The following is a 25,700-nucleotide window of genomic DNA, read 5'->3' on the forward strand; positions in this document are numbered from 1 at the left end:
TCTTCAGAGTCATGGATTCAACAGGATACACATGGGAGACTTAACAAAGAACAAAGCAATAATCTATATTAGCAGCAGCTACCTCGTTCCTTACTTCCAATGTCCTCCTCTCAAAGTTATTCTTGAGGTACCAGGTTCTATACAATATAACAATTGTAACCAGCTTTACCACAACTCATTTTATTCCATCTTGTAACACAAATCCTTAGAATGTATTTATTACTACAGTATATACAATTCTGTCCTTCTGCCAACTTGTGGGAAGAGTGACAGCAAATATAATGTAGAGCTTGTTTTATGAATCATATATGCATGGAGTCCCTACTTTAACTATCCATGGAGCATTGAATAAGTTATACTTTAGTCAATTTTGCTCTAAGTTCTCAAAACGAAAGAAAAAAATAAAAATACATTATTCAGCTGACGTACAGTACTCCTAATTTGTTTTGAATAAGAACATTTCAATGCTGTATATTGTTGTAAACAATATCTCCATTTCTACTCATGTCATTATCTACTGGCTGCAGTTACGTCAACTATTTGTACAGCACTGAAATCCCGGAGAGCACAGGGAGCTAGGGTCATGGCACAATAATGGAAATATGTGGAAATTTGCTGCTAAAAGCAAACATCTCATTACTGTGCATTGCAATATGCTGGCAAACTACTAAAAGCATATGCATTTTCCGCTCTGGAGAAAATAGAGAAGTTACACTGTAAACAATATGGTTTATGTGTGTAACTGAAAAATGAAATAGTACTGGTAGGGTGCAATGCTTCCTAGTGTACAGTAATAACGTGCCTTTCTGTAGTCTCGAAAATGCAGGCTATAAGTGCTTTATATTGGACCAAACAATCCAAAAACAGTACTTTCAGCAAACAAGTGAGATCAGATTGATCTGTTCTGTAGGTACTGTATAATAGGTACTGTAGCTTTGAATAAAATGAATTTGTTCTGAGCACACAAACTGCACAACCTTTCGGGACACGGGATTATCTAATTAATATTATCATAATTATATTTAATTAAATTAAACCTCAAGGAGCTTAAACACAAATATATACATCACTGTCTAATGACATCCTATTTTGCCCAATCAAATGTGTTTGGAGACCAGTAATCATATTTTGAGCAACTTCAGCAAACTAAATAAAAGGCTGCACCTATTTCAACTGAACCTGCAGAATGTGCTTATGGGAGTATGGTGGAGGAGAATTAACACAACCTGCATTTAATACGAGCTAAATTTCCAAAACTGTTTTGCAGAATATGTGCCTCATTCCATTTCTGCTGTTTTCTCTGGTGGAATTTGGCTGTAAGTGTTCCATGCAGACTCCCCTATTTTTTATATTTTTTTGCCTTCCGGACTTCTCCCTTTAACATCAATCACATCACAAAGTAGTGAAAATCAACCTGATTGTTACCCCAGATTTATTTATAGAATGTAAACCTGTGAAATGCAGAATTTACAAATAAAGGGTCTGAAGCAGTGTGAGTACTCTGCTAGATTGCATGACATAGCTTGCATGCAGAAGCTGCTGATCCATATCTTGATGATGGAAACAGGATGACTGTAGGACTAGATTTATGGCTATGAATATTTGTATGGGTCCATATTAGTAAGCCAGATTTTCTGGATGCTTCTGGATGCACAGATGGTTAACTGGGGCATATAAGGAGTAAGTTACATATTTCTATCCAGAAATTCTAGGGTGAAATTTAGGGGGTATTCATGAAAGCTTGGCAAGTGATAAAATTGTGAAAGATATAGGACCTTATTCAGAGTCGGTCGTTGCGGCCGCGCGGTCGTAAGGTAAAAGGGGCCGGATATGCAAATGAAGCGCTCGCAAGTTGCGTCGTTAAGATGGGATCGTTAGCTGGACGAGCGAGGGGAGGATGCGGCCGTAAGACTAAAAATACGCTCCCTTCTCTTTCCCATTACACGTCATCTCCGGGCACATAAGGATTAATCGAGACCATCGGGAACCATCGGAGCTGCTCGTAGACCTTAAGGTTGACCATACCCTCTCTGAAGCACTACAATCAAGTCAGTGTAAAAACCTCCCATGTCACATGTGCCATGACACTAGTTTGTTAATTATGCACTCCCATAAAACGCCGTTTGCATAGTCAGGCACGCCTGCGTTCGGATCTCCACTCCCCCGTTCACATGCACCTTCCCCTGTTACCACCCACAAACGCCTCATCCTGTCACTCAAACTAACGACCTGGCCAAGTTGAAGGAGAGAGCAATTTCTGATCGTAATAGCTAGTTTGCACATGCGCATTGCGAATTTTACGCATGCGCAGTTTAGCGAACATCGGTGGCGTGCGACCGTGCGGCCGCAACGACCGACTCTGAATGAGGTCCATAGTATCAACCAATCAGCTCTTAACTATAATTTTTCAAATACAGCCTGTAAAGTGACAGTTAGGAGCTTATTGTTTATTTCTTTATCTCTCTCTAAGCTATGAGATAATACTGTATTGCTCCTTTAAACTAACAATGTGACTTTAACTACCATATGGCTCTTACTGCCTTACTTACAGTAAATATTTCATAGACTATTTAACTCATATCACTGTAAAACTGATGTAATTATTGTTTTTTTCTCTTTTTAATTGTCATCCCCATTGACTATTGCAAGTGTAACCTTGATGAAGCTTTGCTGCATCATTGTTATTACATTATTCCTCACATGTAACATGTCCCCACTTTAAAACATGGCGTCACTAAGGAATCTATTAATCAAGCAGTGACCATCCTTTTTTTTTTCATAGAAAGCGGTTATCACTGATTTCCCTTATTTAATAAGAGGGGAACCACAGGGAATTCACCGATTCCTCCAGCAGTCCTTCTATTATTGCATAATACCACAGTCCCCATTGCCTGCTATGGAGACTGCAAAGTGGCACTACCTATACCCAGCAATGAGGGATCAACATCTCTGCACATGCGCATATTGCTGAAACCATTCCCCGGGAGAGTAAAGCTGGGTAAACATGGTACGATGTGTACCCAGCGATGCGATCAAGGATCCTATGGCTGACAGATCGGGCAGTGCCCACACACAGACCCATCCGGTGCCCGGTATGCCACCCCCCTCCCACTCCTTCATAGACCAACATGGCATTATTTGTCATTTCTCCAGATCTCTTGCGCACGACCCCACAGGAGCGCGCAGCGGGCGATATCGTGCCCACACATGGAACGATATAGCTGCAATATCATTCCAATCTGTCGAATCGGCTGCTATATCGCTCCGTGTGTGGGGGCCTTTAGGCTGTCGGTTAGTGAGTGAAAACTCTGTTTAGGAACCCTGGATTGAAAAATTTCTCAGAAAGAAACAAATTCTTGGCAATGGCCACAGAACCTGAACACGGCAGCATTAGTGGAAATTGTTAAATGAATTGCTGTGGATTATCACTGAACACCATTTAGGGGTATATTTACTAATTATTGGGTTTTAGAGAGGATAATTAGAACTTCTTATCAAAGCTATTCACGTCAATAAGAAAGTAACATTCGCACAACTGTACTAAAAATGACATGCATGGAGATGGGCTCTGAAAGGAGCTTGTCACTGTGATGTGTAAAGAGGTGAAATTATTGTAAAAGCAATTATTTCACTTCTACAGTATATCGTAAGCAGAGCCATTCTGCACGTGCGCGGTCTGGTGACCAGACATAAGCGGTGGCTAGGTGAAAAACCCTTTCATGGTAATTGTTGTGAAATGTTGTCCATAAACTACTATAGGATAATATCATCTGGAGATGGCCTTATCCATCGTAGCTAAATTCTACAATGCTTAGCATCCCGGAGCTTGGTAAATCTAACAGCTTTGCAGCCCCCATAGAATCCTAAATGATAATATATGCTGCAGTCCATCCATGGGACATTCGGGGATTATTTAATATTTGTGGATATCCCCTGAAAATGGCTCCTTAAACTATTAAGTAGCATTCAAAGGCAAAACAGTCTCTATACTTGTGAAACAATGTAGCACTTTAACTCATACAGGCAGACTTTATATTGTTCCATCCAGAAGATCTAGGAGGGTGACATCAGTGTGTTAGGCGCAATTGCAGCAGGGGGAGATGGGGGGGGGCATTTTGACACTATTTTCTGAAAATTGTGTCATAAAGTCCCTAACCATCCCCTTTACTGGTGAGATGAATGGGATCTGAGAAGCTAGTCTACTCTCCTGGGGGAATTGGACACAATTTGGTATTCTCCTGGGAGCGCTGGACACAATTTGGTACTCTCCTGGGGGAGTTTGACACAATTTGGTATTCTACTTGGAGAGCTGGACACAATTTGGTACTCTCCTGGGGGAGTTGGACACAATTTGGTACTCTCCTGGTGGAGCTGTAAACAATTTGGTGCTCTACTGGGGGAGTTGGACACAATTTGGTACTCTCCTGGTGGAGTAGGACACAATTTGGTACTCTCCTGGGGGAGCTGGAAACAATTTGGTGCTCTCCTGGGGGAGTTGGACACAATTTGGTACTCTCCTGGGAGACCTGGACACAATTTGATACTCTCCTGGGAGAGCTTGACACAGTTTGGTACTCTCCTGGGAGAGCTGGACACAAATTGGTACTCTCCTGGGAGAGCTGCACACAATTTGGTAGTCTCCTGGGAGAGCTGGACACAATTTGGTAGTCTCCTGGACAAACAAAAAAAAGTAGTCGGGTTGCTTCTAGTTAGGATAGTTCTAATCTGATATTAGTCCAAAAACTACATGATTTACATTTTGAAAAATGTACTATACAAATGAAATCTTGTACAAATACTGTTTAACAAGAAGTGCAGAACATTATTGACAATTGCATATATAAGACAGTGCTTTAGAAGATCTTGTTAGCTGCTTCTGCTCCTTCCAGTCACCACATGGAACCCCTAAAGCAACTTAACTTTGTTTTGTTTCTTTTTTTTTAGCGGACAATTAATCACATGTAGGCATGCCAAATGAGAACTATCGATTGCCCTTTTCCAGACTACTGGCATTCAGACAGCAGACAGACAAATGCCCTGAGCAAGAGGAAACATCTCCCTGCTTCTTCCTACTGTAGCTTTTAATTGTTTGCTACTAATGGACATGGTATTTAGCAGTTTACATCTGGCAGATCAGTTTATGCTATCATTATCATTACCTTAACTCCGAGGTCCTTCATCAGCTCAATTTCAAAATTGACAACATCATATGGCAAACGGAACTGAGGGATTTCTGATGCACTGTTGAAACACATAATCCAGATAAATTAAATTAACCCTAGGAGGAATTATTTTACAGTTTAGAAATTGAGTAATTGCGGAACCAATGATTTGATGGTAATTTTTCTTTAATGTTCACAAAATGATCTATAACAATTACTACACATTATCTTTGCCACACATTATAACAGATTATCTTTGTCATGCCCAAACACTAGACCTCCTCCCTGCCATGAGTTTAAGCAAACAGTAACTGGGTTTTGACATTAATATCCTTTCTTAATGTCGTTTTATTACAACCTCTGTGTGTTCATTTTATCTGTATTCCAAAGTTCTTGATTCTTGCAACTAGGCACATGCATCCCCCATGTACTGAATCAGAGGTTATTCTATCATCAAATTGTGTTACTACCATATGTGAGATCAGTGCTGGAAACACCAGAATAATACAAAACGTACATGCACCACATAACTTTTAAACAAGGGGGAAGAGTAAATTATATAGTGTAAGTTTTAAAACAAACATAACTTTAAATAGAAAGACTTTGGAATCCATATTACTAGATGAATTCCTCAGATTGGACAAATGAGGTCATCCACTGAGATGAACTGTGGCAACGGTCCAGTTTGGTGAATCTATTTAACAAGTTAGACTCCTAAATCAGATTAATTTACACTGGCATATTTAAAAACTATGATAGTATATAAATATAATGTGTGTGTTAGTATGCACACACACATGTCTACAAACATACAGAGTGGTTGGTAGTTGCAATGTATCCAAATCAGTTGATTATTCAGGCACAGGATACCATTGTTTTCCATTTACATAAATACAAAGAAATAGATTTTATTTCCTGGACAAGGGAAACATACATTTCATTGTACAGCTGAACATCTATTTTATTTACCAAGTACACAATCATGGTCATTACATAAACCAGGGGTGGGGAACCTTTTTTCTGCCAAGGGCCATTTTGATATATGACATTATTTGCGGGCCCAGCGCCGTCCATGCCCCCTCCGTGTGATGTCTCACGGGGCAGGGCCACAATCGCCGGTGATTACAGCAATGCCTGGAACATCCTGACGATGCTCCAAGGAGCTGTGAGGGCAGTGGTGTGACCGTTTGGAGTGTCCTAAGGATGCACCAGGTGCCACTGCTGCATAGATTCTGGCTGCATGGTGCCATTCTAGGCACTCTGCTATCCAGATGAGGCTAGCAGAAAAAAGCTCAGAGGGCTACACCAAATGATTCCGCGGGCCTTATAGGGCCCCCGGTCCTGAGGTTCCTCATCCCTGACATAAACACAAGAGCTTGATTTGACAGCTACCATGATTTTACTAAACGCAGCTTAATCAATCCGATAAAAAATATTAAGCTTACCCCAAAAACACAAAAGAATGAAAGTAAACTAAAGAACTAAAATGAGAAAGTAATTCCCTATATGTATGGGAAGCCTGTTTACTATGATCACCTTCCATAGTACTTCCCCAACATAGGTACATTTGGAATCAGGACATGGGGCTATGGCTTTTGTATGACCACATCATTGTGCGCATGATAACCAATCCCTCACCCTGGTGGACATGTTCTGCACAAAAACATCCTTTTATTTCCGCACACACTGGAGGCACTTGCCTCTGCTGCACACAGAGGGGGGAATATATCCGACTTGTCACAAGTCGGGATAAAGGTGTCAGTCGCGAGATGGCAGGACTGTTTCCCAAAATCTGGACTGTCATGACATAAATCAGGAAGATTGAGATGTATTCCTTTCTTTCTTTTCCCCACAGTCTAATCACATCACTGATAGCCGCAGTGAAATTCCATTCTCTAATAGCAGTTTTAGTATTGGCGATTATTAATACTGCTGCCTTACAAACAATAGCCACTTTTCTCTACCAGCCGTTACAATTGCTATTCCACTGCCTTAGGTCTGAATTGCTCCCCATGGCTTTTAGATTATTATATATTTATTACCAGGAATTTATATAGCACCCACATATTACGCAGCGCTTTACAGAGAATATTTGTCCATTCACATCAGTCCCTGCCCCAGTGGAGCTTACAATCTATGTTCCCTACCACATGTACATATACACGCACAAACATACACACTAGGGATAATTCTTGTTGGGAGCCAATTAACCTACCAGTATATTTTGAAATGTTGCAGGAAACCGGAGCACCTGAAGGAAACACATGCAAGCACATGGAGAACATACAAACTCCACACAAGCCACAAGATTGCAATCTTATTTGGAAGGACAGTCTTCACCTACTGTTTCATGTCGTTGTAAGTAATAGGTTTGTATTATAATCCCCTCAATGTACAATGCTGAGTAATATATTGACGCTTCATTAATGAAAGGTAATAATACATTCAATAGATCTGCTCAGTAGACTCTGGGCCTGATTCAGCAAGGATCGCTGATGCGATTGTGGCTGTAATTGTGTACGCAGCTCTGCTGTGAAAGTATGCTAATAATTGCAATTGCAAAGCATTTGCACCGACAGCATGCAGACACCCACTTCCCCTCTCGCACCTCTGTAATACCTTGCAATCCCAGTCTTGCAATCCCTGTGGCATAACTAATGGGGGTAGAGCAGGGCATGTGCCCTGGGCACTGTATGAATGGCGGCGTGGGGGGCACCGCCGGCCACAGCACCAGACCGCCTTAGTTAGGCAGTGTAGCGCCGACCGCAGTGTGTGTGGTCAGCGCTAAACATTTACACAGGACCGGTGCTAGGCTTCCCTGCGCCCAGCACCGGTCCTGTGCTGCACAGCCGAGCCCCTTCCCTCCCCCTGAGCGCTTGCCCAATAGCGCCAGGAAGAGGGTGGGAGGCGGGCTCAGGCTGTGCAGTTTAACACACACAACGCCGCCAGCGGTGTGTGTGTTAACCAGCAGCCAATGAGAGTCAGACAGACTCTGATTGACTGCTGCAGTGCCCACTGTAAGAGCCGAGCTGGAGCTCACTCATGAGCTTCACCTTCCGGCTCTTGCAGTGGGTAATGGGAGATACGTCTCTCCAATAATGCAGAGCGCGCCAGCCCGGGAGGACGTTCGGCGGCAGGAGCAGTGGCCGGAGCCAGAGCATGGATTGAAGTAAGGGAATTTTTTAAATTTCTTTTTACTTGTGTGTCTGCATGACGGGGGGGGCGGGCACCATTACTGGGGGGGACCTCTATTGGGGGAGGGGCACTACTGGGGACTACAACTGGGGGGCTACTACTGGGGGCACTGCATTGGGAGGGGGAACCTCTACTGGGGACTACTGCTGGGGGGGACACTACTACTGGGGGCACTATATAAGGGGCTTACTATTAGGGGCACAAGGGAAACTACAACTGGGGACACTATAAAAGGGGCTTACTACTAGGGGATCACTACTGGGGGCACTAAATAGGGAGGACCACTACAGGGGGCACTGTATAAGGGCACTGGATAGGGGGGATCACTACTGAGGGTCTGCATAAGGAGGACCTCTACTTGGGGCACTGCATGGGGGACTACTGCTGGGGGCACTATATAAGGGGCTTACTACTAGGGTAACAAGGGGTACTGCACCTGGGGGGGACCACTACTGGGGGCACTAAATAGGGAGGACCACTACAGGGGGCACTGTATAAGGGGCACTGGATAGGGGGGATCACTGCTGGGGGTCTGCATAAGGGGGACCACTACTGGGGGCCTACTTAAGGGGGATCACTACTGGGGGCACTGCATGGGGGGGTGGACTACTGCTGGGGGCACTATATAAAGGGCACTGCATAGGGGGGAGTACTACTGGGGGTACTATATAAAGTGCACTGCATAAGAGGGTACCACTACTAGGGGAACTGCTACTGGGGGCACTATATAAGGGGGACCACTACTGGGGGCATTTCATAGGGGGAACCACTACATGGGGCACTGCATAAGGGAGACCACTACTGGGGGCACTGAATAAGGTGAACTAATGAGGGGCTGCATAAGGGGGACCACTACTGGGGGTACAGAATAAGGGGAACTAATGGGGGGCTGCATAAGGGGGACCACTACTGGGGGTACTGTATAAGGGGCACTACTTTGGGCCTGCATAAGAGGGACCACAACTGGGGACATTGCATATTGGGTGTACTGTATAAGTGGCACTACTGGGGTTAAGGTGCATATGGAAAGGAATATTCAGAGTGACGATAAAGGGATATGTCATGTTGACACACCCCATTTTTAAGTGACCACGCCCTTTTTGCAGTGAGCAGCGTATGCTGTCGCAGGGGCTAATTTATACATGCCCCTGTAGCGGCGTTCAAACACACTGGCATACCTGTGTTTCTCCGACCTCCCCCTGTCACCACCCCCAAACTCTCTCTTCCTGTCAATCACTCTGCAATTGCTCTGCGTGTAATCGAAGTGAAGAATTTGCACACTGCAATGCATGCACAGTACGCAGTAATCGTCCATCTGTATACGGGATTGCAATAGCGATCCTTGCTGAATCATGCCCTCTGATACAATATCATTATATATATATATTAATTTTGGAATTACACGTATGTACTGAGAAATACAGATTACATTATTTAAATAAATGAAACATGTTGGGGGCATATGATTTGTCTTTAGAACATTGAATGACATTCATTTATATGTGTTTGTTTTTAAACTTTCATTTCTTTTCGTATGAGCTGTGTGATGTAATAATCCAGGACATTTCCATCCATTTAGCTAAAGGACTGGAAATATGCTCGCTCAGTTATCAGTAATGCAGTATCTGCCAAGTTGAAGCTCAATTGGGAAACATAGCATAAAGGGAGTTCATCGAAGAGTCTCCACGGCTCACTGTACATGGCCATTCTAATAAACAGTTTTCATACTACATGACAACTGATCTGCAGTTCCTGTAATCCACAATGCATTGCTGGAGAGCAGGATTGCTTCTGCCAGGGAAAAGTACTTTCAAAATATTCAGATTGATCTCTCCACTGCTGATATACAGTGCTCGCACTTGTCACCTGAAGTCTGTACCCTGTGTTTCTCTTACCTTAACCCTCCAACATAACTCTGCTTTTCAAACACGGTGATATCAGAGTAGCCAAGCCGAGCTAGGAAAGAGGCACAGCTGATGCTCGAAGGCCCAGCTCCAATAAGAGCAATCTTTGTCTTGTATGATGTTGCCATTTCGTCCGCAGGGGGGAGCATTGGATTTCTTATTTGAGGGATTTTCATAGCTTTAAAAATCTGCCAAAAGAGTTAAAGAAACAATATTTGAAAACAGCAAAACATCTCCTAGAATTTGTTCATTAAGGTGATACAGTATGCCGGCTGACGGGATGCCGACGGTCTAAATGCCGACGGCAAAATCCTAACAGCAAGGCTACTAGGCGAACTGTAAACCGTCTATGCTTATTACTGAAAGGAAGTGCTATGAAACCCTACAATAGGTGCCCATATGACAAAATGCACTTCTATAAATCACCATATATCAGAGGCTGGCAATCAGTCTGGTATTTCATACAGTATATTCAAGATGTGGTCAGGTCTACCAGACACCATCTGGCGTACTTCTAGTTATGCCCCTAATGGCTGAAACAAGTTTGGCTATTAAAGGTTATAGGAAACTGCAGAGACCCAAGTATGTACTGTAAAGCCAGGTAAACACTGTAGCGACAGGCATTCGTTCCGACATTGTAACGAATGCCCTTGAACAGGGATTGCTCGTGCACAATTGAACGAGGTAATGAACTACAGAATGATCACTGTTCTGTCCTTCATTAACTTAACTAGCGACCGTGGGAGCGCGCAATCACCAGTACACACTGAGCGATGTAGGCGATTTGTTGTTACGAAACGGCAAATCAGCCCGACATCGCTCCAGTGTGTACCCAACTTTACTCTTATAGTTTATTATAACATCCAGATTTACTTGAATGTATCAAGTCAAGCAAGTAATTTTAAGCACAATTACTACCAAAAATAATACACAATTTTAACACAATAAGTGTAAATAAAATTGTAATAAAGATCAAAACAGAGGTGTTATTTTGTTAGGTCTTCATCTCCACTGGTTATCTAATTATTATGATAGAAATACATTTGACTATATCACACTTAAAGCCTTGAGTGTACTATTATTGTCATTTAATAGCAAGTAACCTCTGCAGTTTGCCTTCTAGGAATATGTCCAATGTAATCTTGTTGAAGTCATTTGCTTAGCACTGTAAAGTGCAACAGGAAAAAGGTTACCTTACCATAATGAAATATTTAAAACATTTGCTACATAATGTGAAATACTAAATATTTAAATCCACGTTATTAATCAGTAGCCATATACTTCTTTTATATTTAGTAAATTATTGTTTGGTTTTATTTAAAAAAAAAGTATATTAAACACTTGTGTTCTGTACTGTGTAGCATATAAAGTAGATGTGAAGAGAAATATGGTTCTTTTCTAGCCAGAATGTGTCCTAGATCGATAACTAAACCAAACATGAGCCACACAAGTTGGATGAATGGGTAGGTTACAAACTCCAAGAAGATAAGCATACATATCTCCTGAAATGATCTGTGCTACTGAGAACATTCCAATTATCTTAATTACTACACATTGTTCTATCCTTGCTCACTTTAAAACTAGGGACATACAGATAAGCAGGAGCTGTAGACTGACCCTAGTCAAACACACCTTCAAATTGTATGTTGGGAGGGGCAAATCCCTATTCCTAAATACACTCACTACTGCCCCTATGAATGGAGTCAATACATCGGCTTTAGGCTTGGACACTGCTATTCTTCTGCTTTTTATATTGATTTTTGTTAAATTGAGGTTCTATATATATATATATATATATATATATATATATATATATATAAGTCCTGATTCCCAGCTCAAGTAAAATTCTTAGTAGGAGGTGAAAATGATGTATTTTAAAGCATTGGCAAACTAAATATGCTATAACAGATCCTAAATGATTTACCAAATGGAACAGTCATGGTCTTTATTGTGTTCTGTAAAATTTACTGTCAAAGTTCCTCTGCAGTAATGAATAGCTGCTATCTTGCTTACTGTATAAAGATAAATGTAGACTTCCTGCTAAAATAAAGCATGTTACAGTTATGTGTGTGCTACTGAAGGATACCCATGTCCCACCCATGAGGGAAAATCTCTTTGAGACTCCTGTCAAAAAGAATATGATGTCTTGACTTTCATATCTGAGTCCTGGGTTGTGAGATTTTCCTAGACCCACTCCTAACCCATCAGGAGACTTCAGTATGCCTACCATGGTGGTCCATACAGATGTTTCCTTATTCACCTTGGCAAGAGACACATGGCATGACTTAGATACAGCACCATGGATAGGTAGATTCAGACTTTCACACTTTAGCATCTTTTTCGCACCACATCCGCATATAAACAGGATTGTAGTGTACGGAAGGCTTAGAATTTGTACTTTTCTCCCAAGCGTGGCAGAATGTTGCATAGCGGGATGCTTAGAGCGACTCAGTTATATAAGCTCCCCGGTCTCTTGTCTTTTTCTCAGATCTAGCATCCTTCTCGCATAGCTATATCACACAAATCCACTAGTGGTGTAAAGCTTACACAAACTGAGCTGTTATAGCATAAACACTGCGAAAAAGATGCAAATTCAGTAAAATACTGAGTGTTGGAACACATGGCGTGGCTTAGTTGCATTTTGCGTGTCATCCATCTAACGAGGCTAATTGGCTTGATTTGAAACTACAGATTTGTCCGCATACACTATTGCTGCAGTAGCGCCAAACAGTCCTTTCTGGTGCACCAAGTTCTGTGTAACTCGGCTTGTGCCAAGCGTCATTTTTGCAGATTTTTTGGCCCAAAAATACTTCTGTGAAGGAATAAAATGCGACAAAACAGCTTCACAAAACTACAGATTAATTTCATATGTGACACTTGTACATCTGTATAAGACTGAGGAGTATATTTACTAAAGTGAGAGTTTTCAGAAGTGGAGATGTTGCCCATAGCAACCAATCAGATTCCAGCTATTATCTTATAGAAGGTGCTAGTTAAATGTTAAGTATAATCTGAGTGGTTGCTATGGGCAATATCTCCACTTCTAAAAACTCTCACTTTAGTAAATATACCCATGAGCCTCAATCTGTGTACGAGGTGATATGGGGCAGCAGCTGCTGCTTTTTTTCCACACCAAGTTCTGTTGTGCTTTGTATACAGATTCAGTCTCATTTATGCTGATGTAGGGGTATTTTATCAAATATTATAGAATTTTTTGCATCTATAGGTCGGTAAACCTAAATACAGGAATGCTGAGTATTGTAGACCATGTACAGCCATGGCCAAAAGTTTTGAGAATGACACAAGTATTGGTTTTCACAAACTCTGCTGCTTCAGTTTTTATGATGTCAATTTGCATATACTCCAGAATGTCATGAAGAGTGATCAGATGAATTGCAATTAATTGCAAAGTCCATCTTTGCCATGACAATGAACTTAATTCCAAAAACAACATTTCATCCCTGCCACAAAAGGACCAGTGATTCTCTTGTTAACACAGGTGAACGTGTTGATGAGGACAAGGCTGAAGATCACTCTGTCATGCTGACTGAGTTAGAATAACAGACTGGAAGCTTTAAAAGGAGCGTGGAGCTTGAAATCATTGTTCTTCCTCTGTTAACCATGGTTACCTGCAAGGAAACATGTGCAGTCATCATTGCTTTGCACAAAAAGGGCTTCACTGGCAAGGATATTGCTGCTAGTAAGATTGCACCTAAATCAACCATTTATCGGATCATCGAGAACTTCAAGGAGAGAGGTTCAATAGTTGTGAAGAAGGCTTCAGGGTGCCCAAGAACGTCCAGCAAGTGCCAGGACTGTCTCCTAAAGTTGATTCAGCTGCGGAATTGGGGCACCACCAGTGAAGAGCTTGCTCAGAATGGCAGCAGGCAGGTATGAGTACATCTTCACGCACAGTGAGCTGAAGACTTTTGGAGGATGCCTGGTGTCAAGAAGGGCTGCAAAGAAGCCACTTCTCTCCAGGAAAAACATCAGGGACAGACCGATATTCTGCAAAAGGTACAGGGATTGGACTGCTGAGGACTGGGGTAGAGTTATTTCCTCTGATGAATCCCCTTTCAGATTGTTTGGGGCATCTGGAAAAATGCTTGTATGGAGAAGTAAAGGTGAGCGCTACCATCAGTCCTGTGTTATGCCAACAGTAAAGCATCCTGAGACCATTCATGTGTGGGGTTGCTTCTCAGCCAAGGGAGTGAACTCCCTCACAAATTTACCAAAGAACACAGCCATGAATAAAGAATGGTACCAAAACATCCTCCAAGAGCAACTTCTACCAACCATTCAAGAACAGTTTGGTGACGAACAATGCCTTTTCCAGTATGATGGAGCACCTTGTCATAAAACAAAAGTGATAACTAAGTGGCTTGGGGAACAAAACATCAAAATTTTGGGTCCATGGCCAGGAAACTCCCCAGACCTTAATCCCATTGCAAACTTGTGGTCAATCCACAAGATTCAGGTGGACAAACAAAAACCCACAAATTCTGACAAACTCCAAGCATTGATTAGGCAAGAATTGGCGGCCATCAGTCAGTAGGTGGCCCAGAAGTTGAATGACAGCATGCCAAGGCGAATTGCAGACGTTTTGAAAAAGAAGGGTCAACACTGCAAATATTGACTCTTTGCATAAACTTAATATAATTGTCAATAAAAGACTTGACACTTATGAAATGCTTGTAATTTTACATCAGTATACCATAGTAACATCTGACAAAAAGGACTAAAAATACTGAAGTAGCAAACTTTGTGAAAACCAATACTTCTCAAAACTTTTGGCCATTGGTGTAGTCATTGTAGGTCTTGGAAAAAATGTCCATCACAGTCATCTGTTGATCAAAGCAAAATTCTTCCACCCTTTTTACACATCCCTTTAGACTTATGAAGAACTTTGTAAAGGGGATGAACAAAAATGGAGAAGCTTTCAAGAACCTGGGAGGAAAATTTCCACTTCTGAATGATACTAATGTTAAGGAAGGGATCTTTGTTGGTCCACAAATTTGTCAAATTCTTTAGGATGAAACCTTCAACCAAGTCCTCCGGGTTAATGAGAAACCGACTGGGGAAGCCTTTAAAGGTGTTGTGCTTGGCTTCTTGTGTAACAGAAGAGCTAAAAACTATGTTGAGATTGTGAACAACCTTCTAGAAAAGTATCATCAAATAGGCTACAACATGTCACTCAAAATCCACTTTCTTGACTCTCATCTGGACTTTTTCCCTGTCAAATGTGGTGCAGTGAGTGACGAGCACAGTGAGCGATTCCACCAAGACATTTCAGCAATGGAACAAAGATATCAGGATAGATGGAACACTTCTATGCTTGTTGACTACTGTTGGACAGTGATAAGACATGCCCCAGAAGAGGTGTACAAGCAACAAGCAAAGAGCTCTCATGTATAGGCCACTATTTGAAATAGTTTCTTATTTGCGATTGATTGAATCTATTTTCAATAACTGTTATTTAAGTTGTATCAAGAAAATATCAGATTATTTTAAAATTGCCTTTCACTTATGGCTATATTACTGAAGTACATATAGTGCTAGTAGTGTATTTCAAAAACTAGAGCTAAAAAAACATTCTGAAGTCATATTAGTTTTTCTTAACTTCATATTAGTAAAGTACTGTATGACTATTTTTTAGAAAGGAAACAAATTAAAAGTATTTTATTGTACAGTGTTATTATATTTTGTTTGCACATAATAATGCAAGTTTTCACAGTTCTAGCAAGCAAACACTAAGAGGTCTATGTACCAGGTCATGTATAGAGTTGGTGCATTTTCCCCTTTTCTTTCATTTTACTGCTAATTGACACTTCATGCTACAGATGAGCAGTTGAGTTCTCAGTACGAGGCAAAACGTCATCTTTCATGGAGAAAGATGACGTTTTGTCCATGAAAGATGACATCTTACCTCATTCTGAGATCCGAACTTGGGGGGAAGATCAGAGCTAAAACTGAACCGCTTATTTCTACTTCATACAGTGATCTGCCCTAGGAAACTGTAAAGTGAAACAAGAGCTCGCAATTGTATTTGTTTTAATTATTACCATGTGGTAATACGCTACTCTCTTTAGTCCTTTATTTGTCACAATACAAAGTCCCTTTAAGGTGGTAGACCTCATTTCGGCTTCTTTGTGCATAGCTGTTTAGCAAATAATAACTCAATATTACATATGATGCAACTTTATATTTAAAGCATTAGTACATAGAGGCCTAATACAGTATAACTGATGGTCAGTAAATGTAATCTGCTGGATAAATGTATTAGCAATCACCTTTTAAATGATTGCTACTCTAAAACATCAGCCAAACTCGCTGGGAACTAGCCAATACCAACAAGTCATAGGCTGCTATATTTAAGTGTTAGAATTATTTGGATTTCATTCCATTTCAGTGTAGATGTTTTTATTAAAAGAATTGTATTATCATTTTATATTCTTTACAAAAATTACCTTTGGCCAGTCCTTGCAACAGCATCTTCATAAATCACAAAAATAATATTGAAATAATTTGCCTAAAAGAATATCAAATTAAGTCTACAGATAAGATCAGTAGTCAGGGCCTACATGCTGTTTTGCATAAGCTGAATAATACTAATGTGGATGCCTAAATGCTAATTGCAGTGAATTATAGGTTTGCTAATTAGTTTTATCTCAAAAAAGAGAAAAAAGGTATAAAACAATTCTTTCAAGTTTTAAACAATGAAGAACAGAAGTGTACTATTGATGTACTTTAGAAAACGAGGCATAGAAAAAGGAATTAATCATGTTTTAACCATTGTATAATGTAGCAATTCTTACCAGGTGCTTCTCAGAGACAAAGTTAATAACCTAGTATTTTTTTCTAACAACCAAGTACCTACAACTTCTATAAACAGGTTAATCACTTACCAACTATTTATATTTGCCTAATTTCCAGGAACACACCCAAGGCCTGATTTAAAATCAGACACTGCCACATCCTACAAGGCCTTCCCCGATGCACCGCCATGTGTCTAATAGACACACTTTGAGATTCTTCGGACACTGACATCCCAATTGGTGCATCTTTAGACACAACCATCGGTCGCATCATCAAAAATTCTACAAACCCCATGCTATTTGCAGATTCCCCATTAGAGTATGGCTTCCAGTTCCAATGTGAGCTCTTAAGTGCCTGTGTTCACAACCAGTTGTGCAACTTGCCCACAACACACCCATAACCAGGGCCACCATCAGGTGGTTCAGGTGATACACCTGTATGCGGTCGGTGGCTCCAATTATCCTGACTACAAACTGCTTATGTGAAGCAGGTGCGGGGATCATTGATGCATGTAGCATGGCCAGATTATGATGCCCTGGGAATCCTTATACACAGGCAGTTTCATCATTTACATCTGACAAATGGAGGGTGTTACATATGAAAGACACTCCATATGAATGAGAATCCATTATTACTCATTCAAACAGGATTATTAAAATTAATACAATGAGAATTGCATCTAGAAAGTGGGGCATGCTTCTAAATATAGATGGGTCTGACATGCTTAGGCCCAGTGAAGACCTGAGGTGTTCCTGTGCTGTGGGAAAATATGTATGCCACAGAATGAAATGAGACAATATCAAACATTGTGTCATGATATCATTCGTTCTTTCAGACATGAGCATATTGTATGCCTGCCACATTAAAGTTTGTAGTTCAAGTGACCAGAAGAGCCCTCCTATCCTCAGTGAAAGTGTGAATAACACAGATGTGCAAGATGGAGTGGTGCCTACACTGGATAGGTAGACCTCTGGTGCCTCATTGTCACAATTGGTGTTTGTGATTTGCCTGACTCTGGTGATGAACCGGATTTAGCGGAGACCGACTTGACTGGAACCATGGGTAACGTGAATAGCTCTTTTAACATAAGAATTGGATAGCAGTGAGAACTGCCTTTGATGATGAATGACTGGAACTGGAAACTTGAAATGTTGGAGTGGGACCAGAAGGAACTTGGAGGAACCGGTCTGGAACCGGCAGGAAGGCTTACTGAGCTGGACGGGGTACCAGTAGATGGGCTTGCAGATGGATGGTAGCACGGAAGCTACTTGGTGCGGCTGGGAAGCCTTGTAGAGACTGATGGTAGCACGGGAGCTACGTGGAGTGGCTAGGGAGTCGTAAGGTGAGCGGTGGTAGCTCGGGAGCTACTTGGTATGGCTAGTGAGCCGTGAGGTGAACGGTGGTAGAGCGGGAGCTACTAGGTGCGGCTGGGTAGCCGTAAGGAGACTGATGGTAGCTCAGAAGCTACTTGGAGCACGGGAGCTACTTGGTGCGGCTAGGGAGCCATAGATGGTTGGTGGTAGCGAGGAAGCTACTTGTCACGGCTAGGGAGCCGTAGGTGGTTGGTGGTAGCGTGGAAGCTACTGGTTGTGGCTAGGGAGCCGTAGGTGGTTGGTGGTAGCGTGGAAGCTACTGGCTGCGGCTTGGGAGCCGTAGATGATAGATGGTAGCATGGAAGCTACTTGTTGCGGCTTGGGAGCCGTAGTTGATAGATGGTAGCGAGGAATCCACTGGTGGTGGCTTGGGAACCATAGATGATAGATTGTAGCATGGAAACTACTTATTGCGGCTTGGGAGCCGTAGTTGATAGATGGTAGCGTGGAAGCTACTGTTTGCAGCTTGGGAGCCGTAGATGATAGATGGTAGCCTGGAAGCGACTTGTTGCGGCTTGGGAGCCGTAGTTGATAGATGGTAGCGTGGAAGCTACTAGTGGCGGCTTGGGAACCGTAGATGATAGATCGTAGCGTGGAAGCTACTGGTTGCAGCTTGGGAAGCCGAATGGAGATGGCGGTAGCAGGATTGCTGGACACAGCAGGTTTTCAGATAGAAGTGGTCTAGGAACCAGCAGTAGTCTGGGATACACTTGTACTCAGAGGTACAGCTGTAGCATAAGCTGTACACCACGGAACGTAATGAGATGTTCAGGCTCAGAATGCTATCAGGGGAGGATATATATACATTGGGTCTGGCAGCAATTGGTGGATGTGGACAGGTGGTCTGGCAGTAGTATTATGAGTGGTGGAAGGCACAACATGCAGAGGGAACAATCATCTCTGCAGCCCTTGAGAATCAGGACCACACCTGCGATTCCAATTAAGACTAGCAATGCTCACAGACAGAGGAGAGTCCAGGTGGCTAATCACTGTGAGAAGGAGAGAAGTCTGCACACACAGAAATGTTACAACCAGCATGATTCAGAGCAGATCTCCCAGGTGAATTACAAACACAGATCCATGGAGCAGCTGGCAGAGGTAAGACTCAAAGCAAAGATAAAAACTAGCCAGGGTTGTGACACTCATACAATCATGTAACCCAGATTGCTTCAAAAGGAGCTCTTAGCTTGGGCTGCCCATGACTAGCTTGAACCCAACTGGTGCGAATTCTGTTTTGACAACTAGCAGTGTGACTTTGTTATCAAGGTTGGTGATAAAGAATCCACAACATTCCTTTAAAATGTGACAATTAAGCGGGCCACACACTGATGTGAATTAATAAATATTATGAACAGTACAGTATGTGAAACACTTCATAATATGTTTAGGTAATGTGTCAGTCTAGCACTATCGCAGTGCCTCCCCACCCATGGCTCTCTTCCAGCACACTTACACCCCCTCAGATCTCCGCCCACTCATACCCACCCAGCACAACTGCTTCCTCCTACACCCACTGCTCCCACCGTGTCCTCCATCCTTGAGTCCAGTCCAACAGCCTAACGAGGGGCATAGTTGGGATAGAGAAGAGAGATATAATGGAGAAGGACATAGATGCGAGAGAGAGACAGACTGGAATTAAGTAAAGATGTAAATTCCGTGATTACTGTACATACTTCAGAGATTAAACATTTTGAACTGCAAAAGAAAACATGGTACTGTTACAGATAAAAAGGGTGATGAAGGTAATTTATCTTATGTTTGAAAGTTAGAAATTTCTGTAGGTAAAACTGTTCCAAAAAGAAATGCATTTTCTAAATCTGTGTTGATATGTCTTATATGTCATACCATACAATTTACCCACACACAATAAATACACACATACACTACAAATACAACATACAAACCACCCTTATCCTGCACCTCTACAGAGAACTAAATCTAGCAGCTACTCATACAGAGTCCCCTGTTAGTGGAACTGGATAATAGAGATAGAAAAAGATCTGTGAGAGAGCGCTTGAGTAACTATACAGTTTATAATGGAGAATTAATAAAGAAAAGGTCATTCTGGATAAAACTTCAAAATACAACTATTGGAGTATAAAACCATTCACATATAAAAACCTAGTAGTTTTTGTGGAAAAAAAGCTGTTGACACCCCTATAAAAGCATATTACAATAAAAAACATTTTTTATACAGTACCAATACAATTTTAGACTGTGTCGATTAGGTTTACATGGTTCCATATTTGAACATGGATGATTCATCCTTAGTTTTAAAGCATGTTTTCGTAGTGATGTAGTCACCGAATTAGGATCAAAAACACAGTTAACCTACACATTTCGTCTCCTTGGAGACTTCCTCAGGGGTTAATCTCTGTGCCTTCACATAAAGGAATACATATTGCAAGTTCCAATTGATCTCAAATATACTGGAATGATGGATATTCTTAGGAAACACTTGGTTCTCAGCAAAACAGTTTTTGCACCTCCGATATTCAAAAAAATAGTAAAAATTGTATGTACTGTATGTTATCAGTTCTGGGTAGTTGAGTCCCACCCAGGTAAGCAGAATGGCAAATTCACCTTTGTTCCTTGAGGATTCAAAGTAGCCCACTTTGAATCCATAAGGAAATAAGGTGAATGTGATATATATATAGTGATATAGTTGGGTTAGGGGGTCCCTCTTCTTGGGTAGATGGACACCTCCTTACACACAGCAGCCAGGAAACAGCACAACAGTCCAGGGTTTTCGTGTAAGCTGGTCTGAACCAGTTTTATTGTGCAATATAAACAACAAAATAAACAAAACATAAAAATAAATCCTAGCCTGTCTGGGCACTAACTAGACAGGTTATTCCCTCTCTACAAGTGGCAGGGCCTACTGTCTTACCACAGACACAAACACAGCACTTTTAAATATCACAGTGTCTCTGAACAAACCTCAGTGTCTGTTCTCCCCAGGGTATGTGACACACTGAACCAAAACCTTAACACAGCTACATGAACTACTTGCAGGTGCAACTACTGATCAGCCTGCTCTCAGACTGAAAGGCCAACACCTGAAATGGCCTGTGGATGGAGCCCTCTCTTCTCTTCTCACATCCACATCCCTAGGACCCATTATCTGGCTTTTACCAAAAGCCAACACTTCTGGTATTGTTTGGCATAACAGACTGTTCCTAGGGTTTTGAAAACACATATGATAGGAATCTGGGACACACATATATGCCATCCCAGACTTCTCCAGTGCTTCTATCACAATATAAATATATATATATATATATATCTCCCTGTAATAACATTGTATTCAAAGACATATACTTTAATATGGAGTTTGTCCCCCTTTTTCAGCTATAACAGCATCCGCTCTTCTTTGAAGGCTTTCCACAAGATTTTGGTGTTTCTGTGGGAAATTGTGCCCATTCATTCTGTAGAGCATTTATGAGGTCAGGCACTGATGTTGGAAGAGAAGGCCTGGCTCGTAATCTCCATTCCAGTTCATCCCAAGGGTGCTTGATGGGTTTGAGGTCAGGGCTCTGTGTGGGCCAGTCAAGTTAATCCACACCAAACTCATCACACCATGTCTTTCTAGCCCTTGCTTTGTGCGCTGGAGCACAGTCATGTTGGAATAGAAAAGGGCCATTCACAAACTGTTGCAACAAAGTTGGAAGCATAGATTTATCCAAAATGCATTGGTATGCTGAAGCATTAAGATTGCCCTTCACTGGACATAAGGGGCCTAGCCAAAACCCTGAAAAACAGCCCCATACCATTATCTCTCCTCCACCAAACTTCACAGTTGGCACAATGCAGTCAGGCAGGTAATGTTCTCCTGGCATTCGCCAAACCCAAGCTCACCAATCTGACTGCCAAACAGAGAAGAGTGGAGACTGCATGGCTGGTGCTTGACTTTATACACCTGTGGCAACAGATCTAATTGAAACACCTCAATTCAAAGTTCAATAATTACCAGGTGTGGCCAAATATTTTTTTCATATTATAATGTATATATATATATATATATATATATATATATATATACACACACACACACACATATATATAAATATATAGATATAAATATATATATATTTATAATATATAGATACATATCTATATATTATAAATATGGTGTGTGTGTGTGTGTGGATTGAGCATGAGTGGATGAGCATGAAATTAGCTCTCTCTCTCTTTCCCAGCTCCTGCAAGCCAATATTTATGGTGCTATAAAATGGCATACTGTGTGATAAAGATATGTAGTGAGTCAAACTTTCAATTTTAAATTTGCATTAGAAAAGGTTTATAGGACCTGTCTTGACATTCTGTGAATACTATGTGATGTTCATTCTCTAGCTTTTACCTGCCAGCATTATTCCCTCTATAATATGCTCATTATTTTAGAGATGTTAATTCTAATGGAAGACAAACAGAGATGCATGTCAGGGCTACATACATGAACTGTAAATGTTCAGAAAGTCAAAATCCTATTGCAATTAGTCCTGGATTCTAATTGTACTTGAAAGTGAAAATTATTTCAAAATGGGTCTGCAGTCTGGCCCACTTTACCAAGCTCCATAAAGCTTAAGTTTTCTTTTCCACTAAAATACCACAAAAAAAATATATTTGCCACGATATACTGTACAGTGACAAGAAATTCTAGTGTTTCAGTGACACAATGCCACCAAAGATAAAAAAAACCTAATATGTAATACGTAAAACAGGAAAAGATCAGCCGGTCAGGCTACCCAGTTGACTGGTGTGTCGTCAAATTCTATTGGCCCTAGTAGCATGTTACTGCAATTACTTTTTGATAGCTGGTACAAAAAAATCTATTATTGCTTGATATATGGGTTATGGAATAAACAGTAGACATACTGCAGGTTGTGATTTCATTTGGACTCTTCAGGAGACTCCAATATTAAGATGTACTGGTGATCCTTCAGGCCTCTGTGAGTCCAACCACAGAAACAAATAGTGTTAAGTGTTTCTCAAGGTGGTAGATAGATGAGGGCCAAGTCCTGGAGATCACTAGTCAGTTAAACTGTGGTCTAGAAATTAGTAGTAAAATAGATATTAATTCAGAGGAAGAGACGGCAAAGCCATGGATACTTACATTACTAGAGGGAACAAAAGGCAAAACAAAAATCTTATTGTTTTCCAATAAGGAAGTTATTGATTTTAATTTGAATGTTCCCTCTAAATAAACTCTTATTAAATGTTTCCACGAGTCTAAAAAGATGAATGGAATCATAATACATCCACACGCAACAATGGAACACCACATTACCATGCAATAGCGTTTGATTTTTTGATATTTGTTTTTGTAAACATCCGTCAGCTACAGGAGTGGTTAAGTCTGTTGTTTTGATCATTTGTGTTGATGCGGGAGGTTGAAAGATCTAATTAAGCAACTGTATAAACAAATAATTTACAGTGTAGAACACTACATCTGTAGTATGTACAATACATAATTTAGTTTATATACATACATGTATACATGTATGTCAAATTTATTCAACAATGAAAGAATGATCACATGCCTGAAGTTAGATCTTTACATTTTAATTTAAAACATACGTTTCAAATATCACAGTGTCACAGTCTTGCAATATTTATCCCTTGCCGAACATTCGGTATTAATCATGGTGTCAGCACAAACCTTTGTAATAGATTTCTAATGATTTTAAAGAAAAATGGCAGATATTTAGCACAATATATCAAGGTATAATTTATGTCTATTAATCATCATGACAAGACTAAAAGGAAACACAGATCACACTTTAATGGGTATTGCTTGCATTTAGTTTCTAAAATGTAACATTCTGCCAAGGGATCTATCATTGTTTCGAGGAGAGGGGAAAAAAAGAAAAAGCTTAACTCCATTCTCTTAGGTGATCCATCTTCAGACATCTGAAATATAAACATGCTACTTATACACACACATGCACAGCTTATAGGGTTATGTAAAACAAACACTGTCAGTATGGGAAGAGCTGGCTGGGATGAGATATTACACGTGTAATCCTTTATTCAGAGTTGCAAATTCAGTACATTACTCAAAATAATGAAAGAAAATAAAAGCAATAAAACGATTCACCCAAGAGACAATCTGACCAGATATTGTTTTTGGTTGGGATTTAGTTAAGATCCAGGCGGTCGAGATGCCGGCACTCAGAATGTCAGAGCTGTAATGCCGACACCAGTCAGAATCCCAGTGTCAGTATCCCGATCGCTGACATCCTTACGGTTAGTATTGGGGTTAAGGGAAGGGTTAAGATTAGGGGTTAGGCACTAGGGGAAAGGTTAGGGTAAGACTGCGAGGGGGGGAGGGTTAGGTTTAGGCTGCGGAGGGGAGGGTTAGGTTTAGGTTGCGGGGGAGAGAGTTAGGTTTAGGCCGCAGGGAGGGACAGTTATTTTTAGGGGTAGGAGTAAGGTTAGCCTACTTACCGGTAGGTGTCAGCATTCTAACCCAGTTGGGATGCTGGCATCAGGATTCTAAGCCCCAGGATCCTGAGAGCCGGCATCCCGTACCCAACCGTTTTGATTGGTTATAATCGATTATTCCTATAAAATAATTCAGTGTCATGAACAAATAATGCCTTGGACAGAAGCTGGACAAAGTATTTTACCAATCCACACTTAGGGCCAGATTCAATTAGCCGCGAAAAGCCGCGGTTTGGCGAAAAGTTTTCGCTTGTGCAAACTTTTCACTCAGACAGGCGTATCGTCAATCCTATTCCCGAAGTTTTCTTACGCGCAATTTCCCCATAGACAAAAAACGGCAGGTGAAAAGTTGTGCAAAATCACTATTTTTGCTTAAAAATGGTGGGGACTTGATTCAGAACCCTTTGGAAACCCGCCTATTAACATTTAGGCAAAAATATTTTTTAAATTAGCTTAATTTGGCCAATAATGACATGTCAATTTTGGGGTGAAAAAATAGTAAAATATAGTATAGTAATGAAAAATAAGTTTAAAGGAGTGGGTCAGGTATTTTGGGGGGCTGTATGGATGGCACATGTGTTTTGAACGTTGCAGGTGGCTGCATCTGGTGTATTTTTAACATTTAAAAAAAATATTAAAAGTGCACTTTTTGGACTCAAAAATATACTTGCAACCCTTTTAATGTACCCCTAATTTAACAACAGCAATTAATTGCTCCAAAAACATTAGCTTTTTATAATTTTTCAACACTTACAAATATGCATTTAACAGCCATTTGACACAATTGTAGAACCCCAAATATTTTT

The 25,700-nt window shown here is 41.0% G+C and overlaps 1 protein-coding gene across 2 annotated transcripts in view; it reads right to left on the reverse strand.

Annotated features, from left to right (window-relative positions):
* Positions 1-25,700, reverse strand: part of DPYD (dihydropyrimidine dehydrogenase) — a 1,460,234-nt gene that overhangs the window by 903,938 nt on the left and 530,596 nt on the right. For both annotated transcript variants that reach the window (XM_088479173.1, XM_088479172.1), the window contains exons 6-7: positions 10,253-10,449; positions 5,160-5,241 (exon numbers count right to left, since the gene is read on the reverse strand). In XM_088479173.1, coding sequence (XP_088335299.1) covers positions 5,160-5,241; positions 10,253-10,449 — 279 coding nt within the window. The remainder of the gene's footprint in view (positions 1-5,159; positions 5,242-10,252; positions 10,450-25,700) is intronic.

This window comes from Taudactylus pleione, unplaced genomic scaffold, assembly GCF_031769625.1.
Source record: "Taudactylus pleione unplaced genomic scaffold, aTauple2 ptg000228l, whole genome shotgun sequence".
Classification (NCBI taxonomy): Eukaryota; Metazoa; Chordata; class Amphibia; order Anura; family Myobatrachidae; genus Taudactylus; species Taudactylus pleione.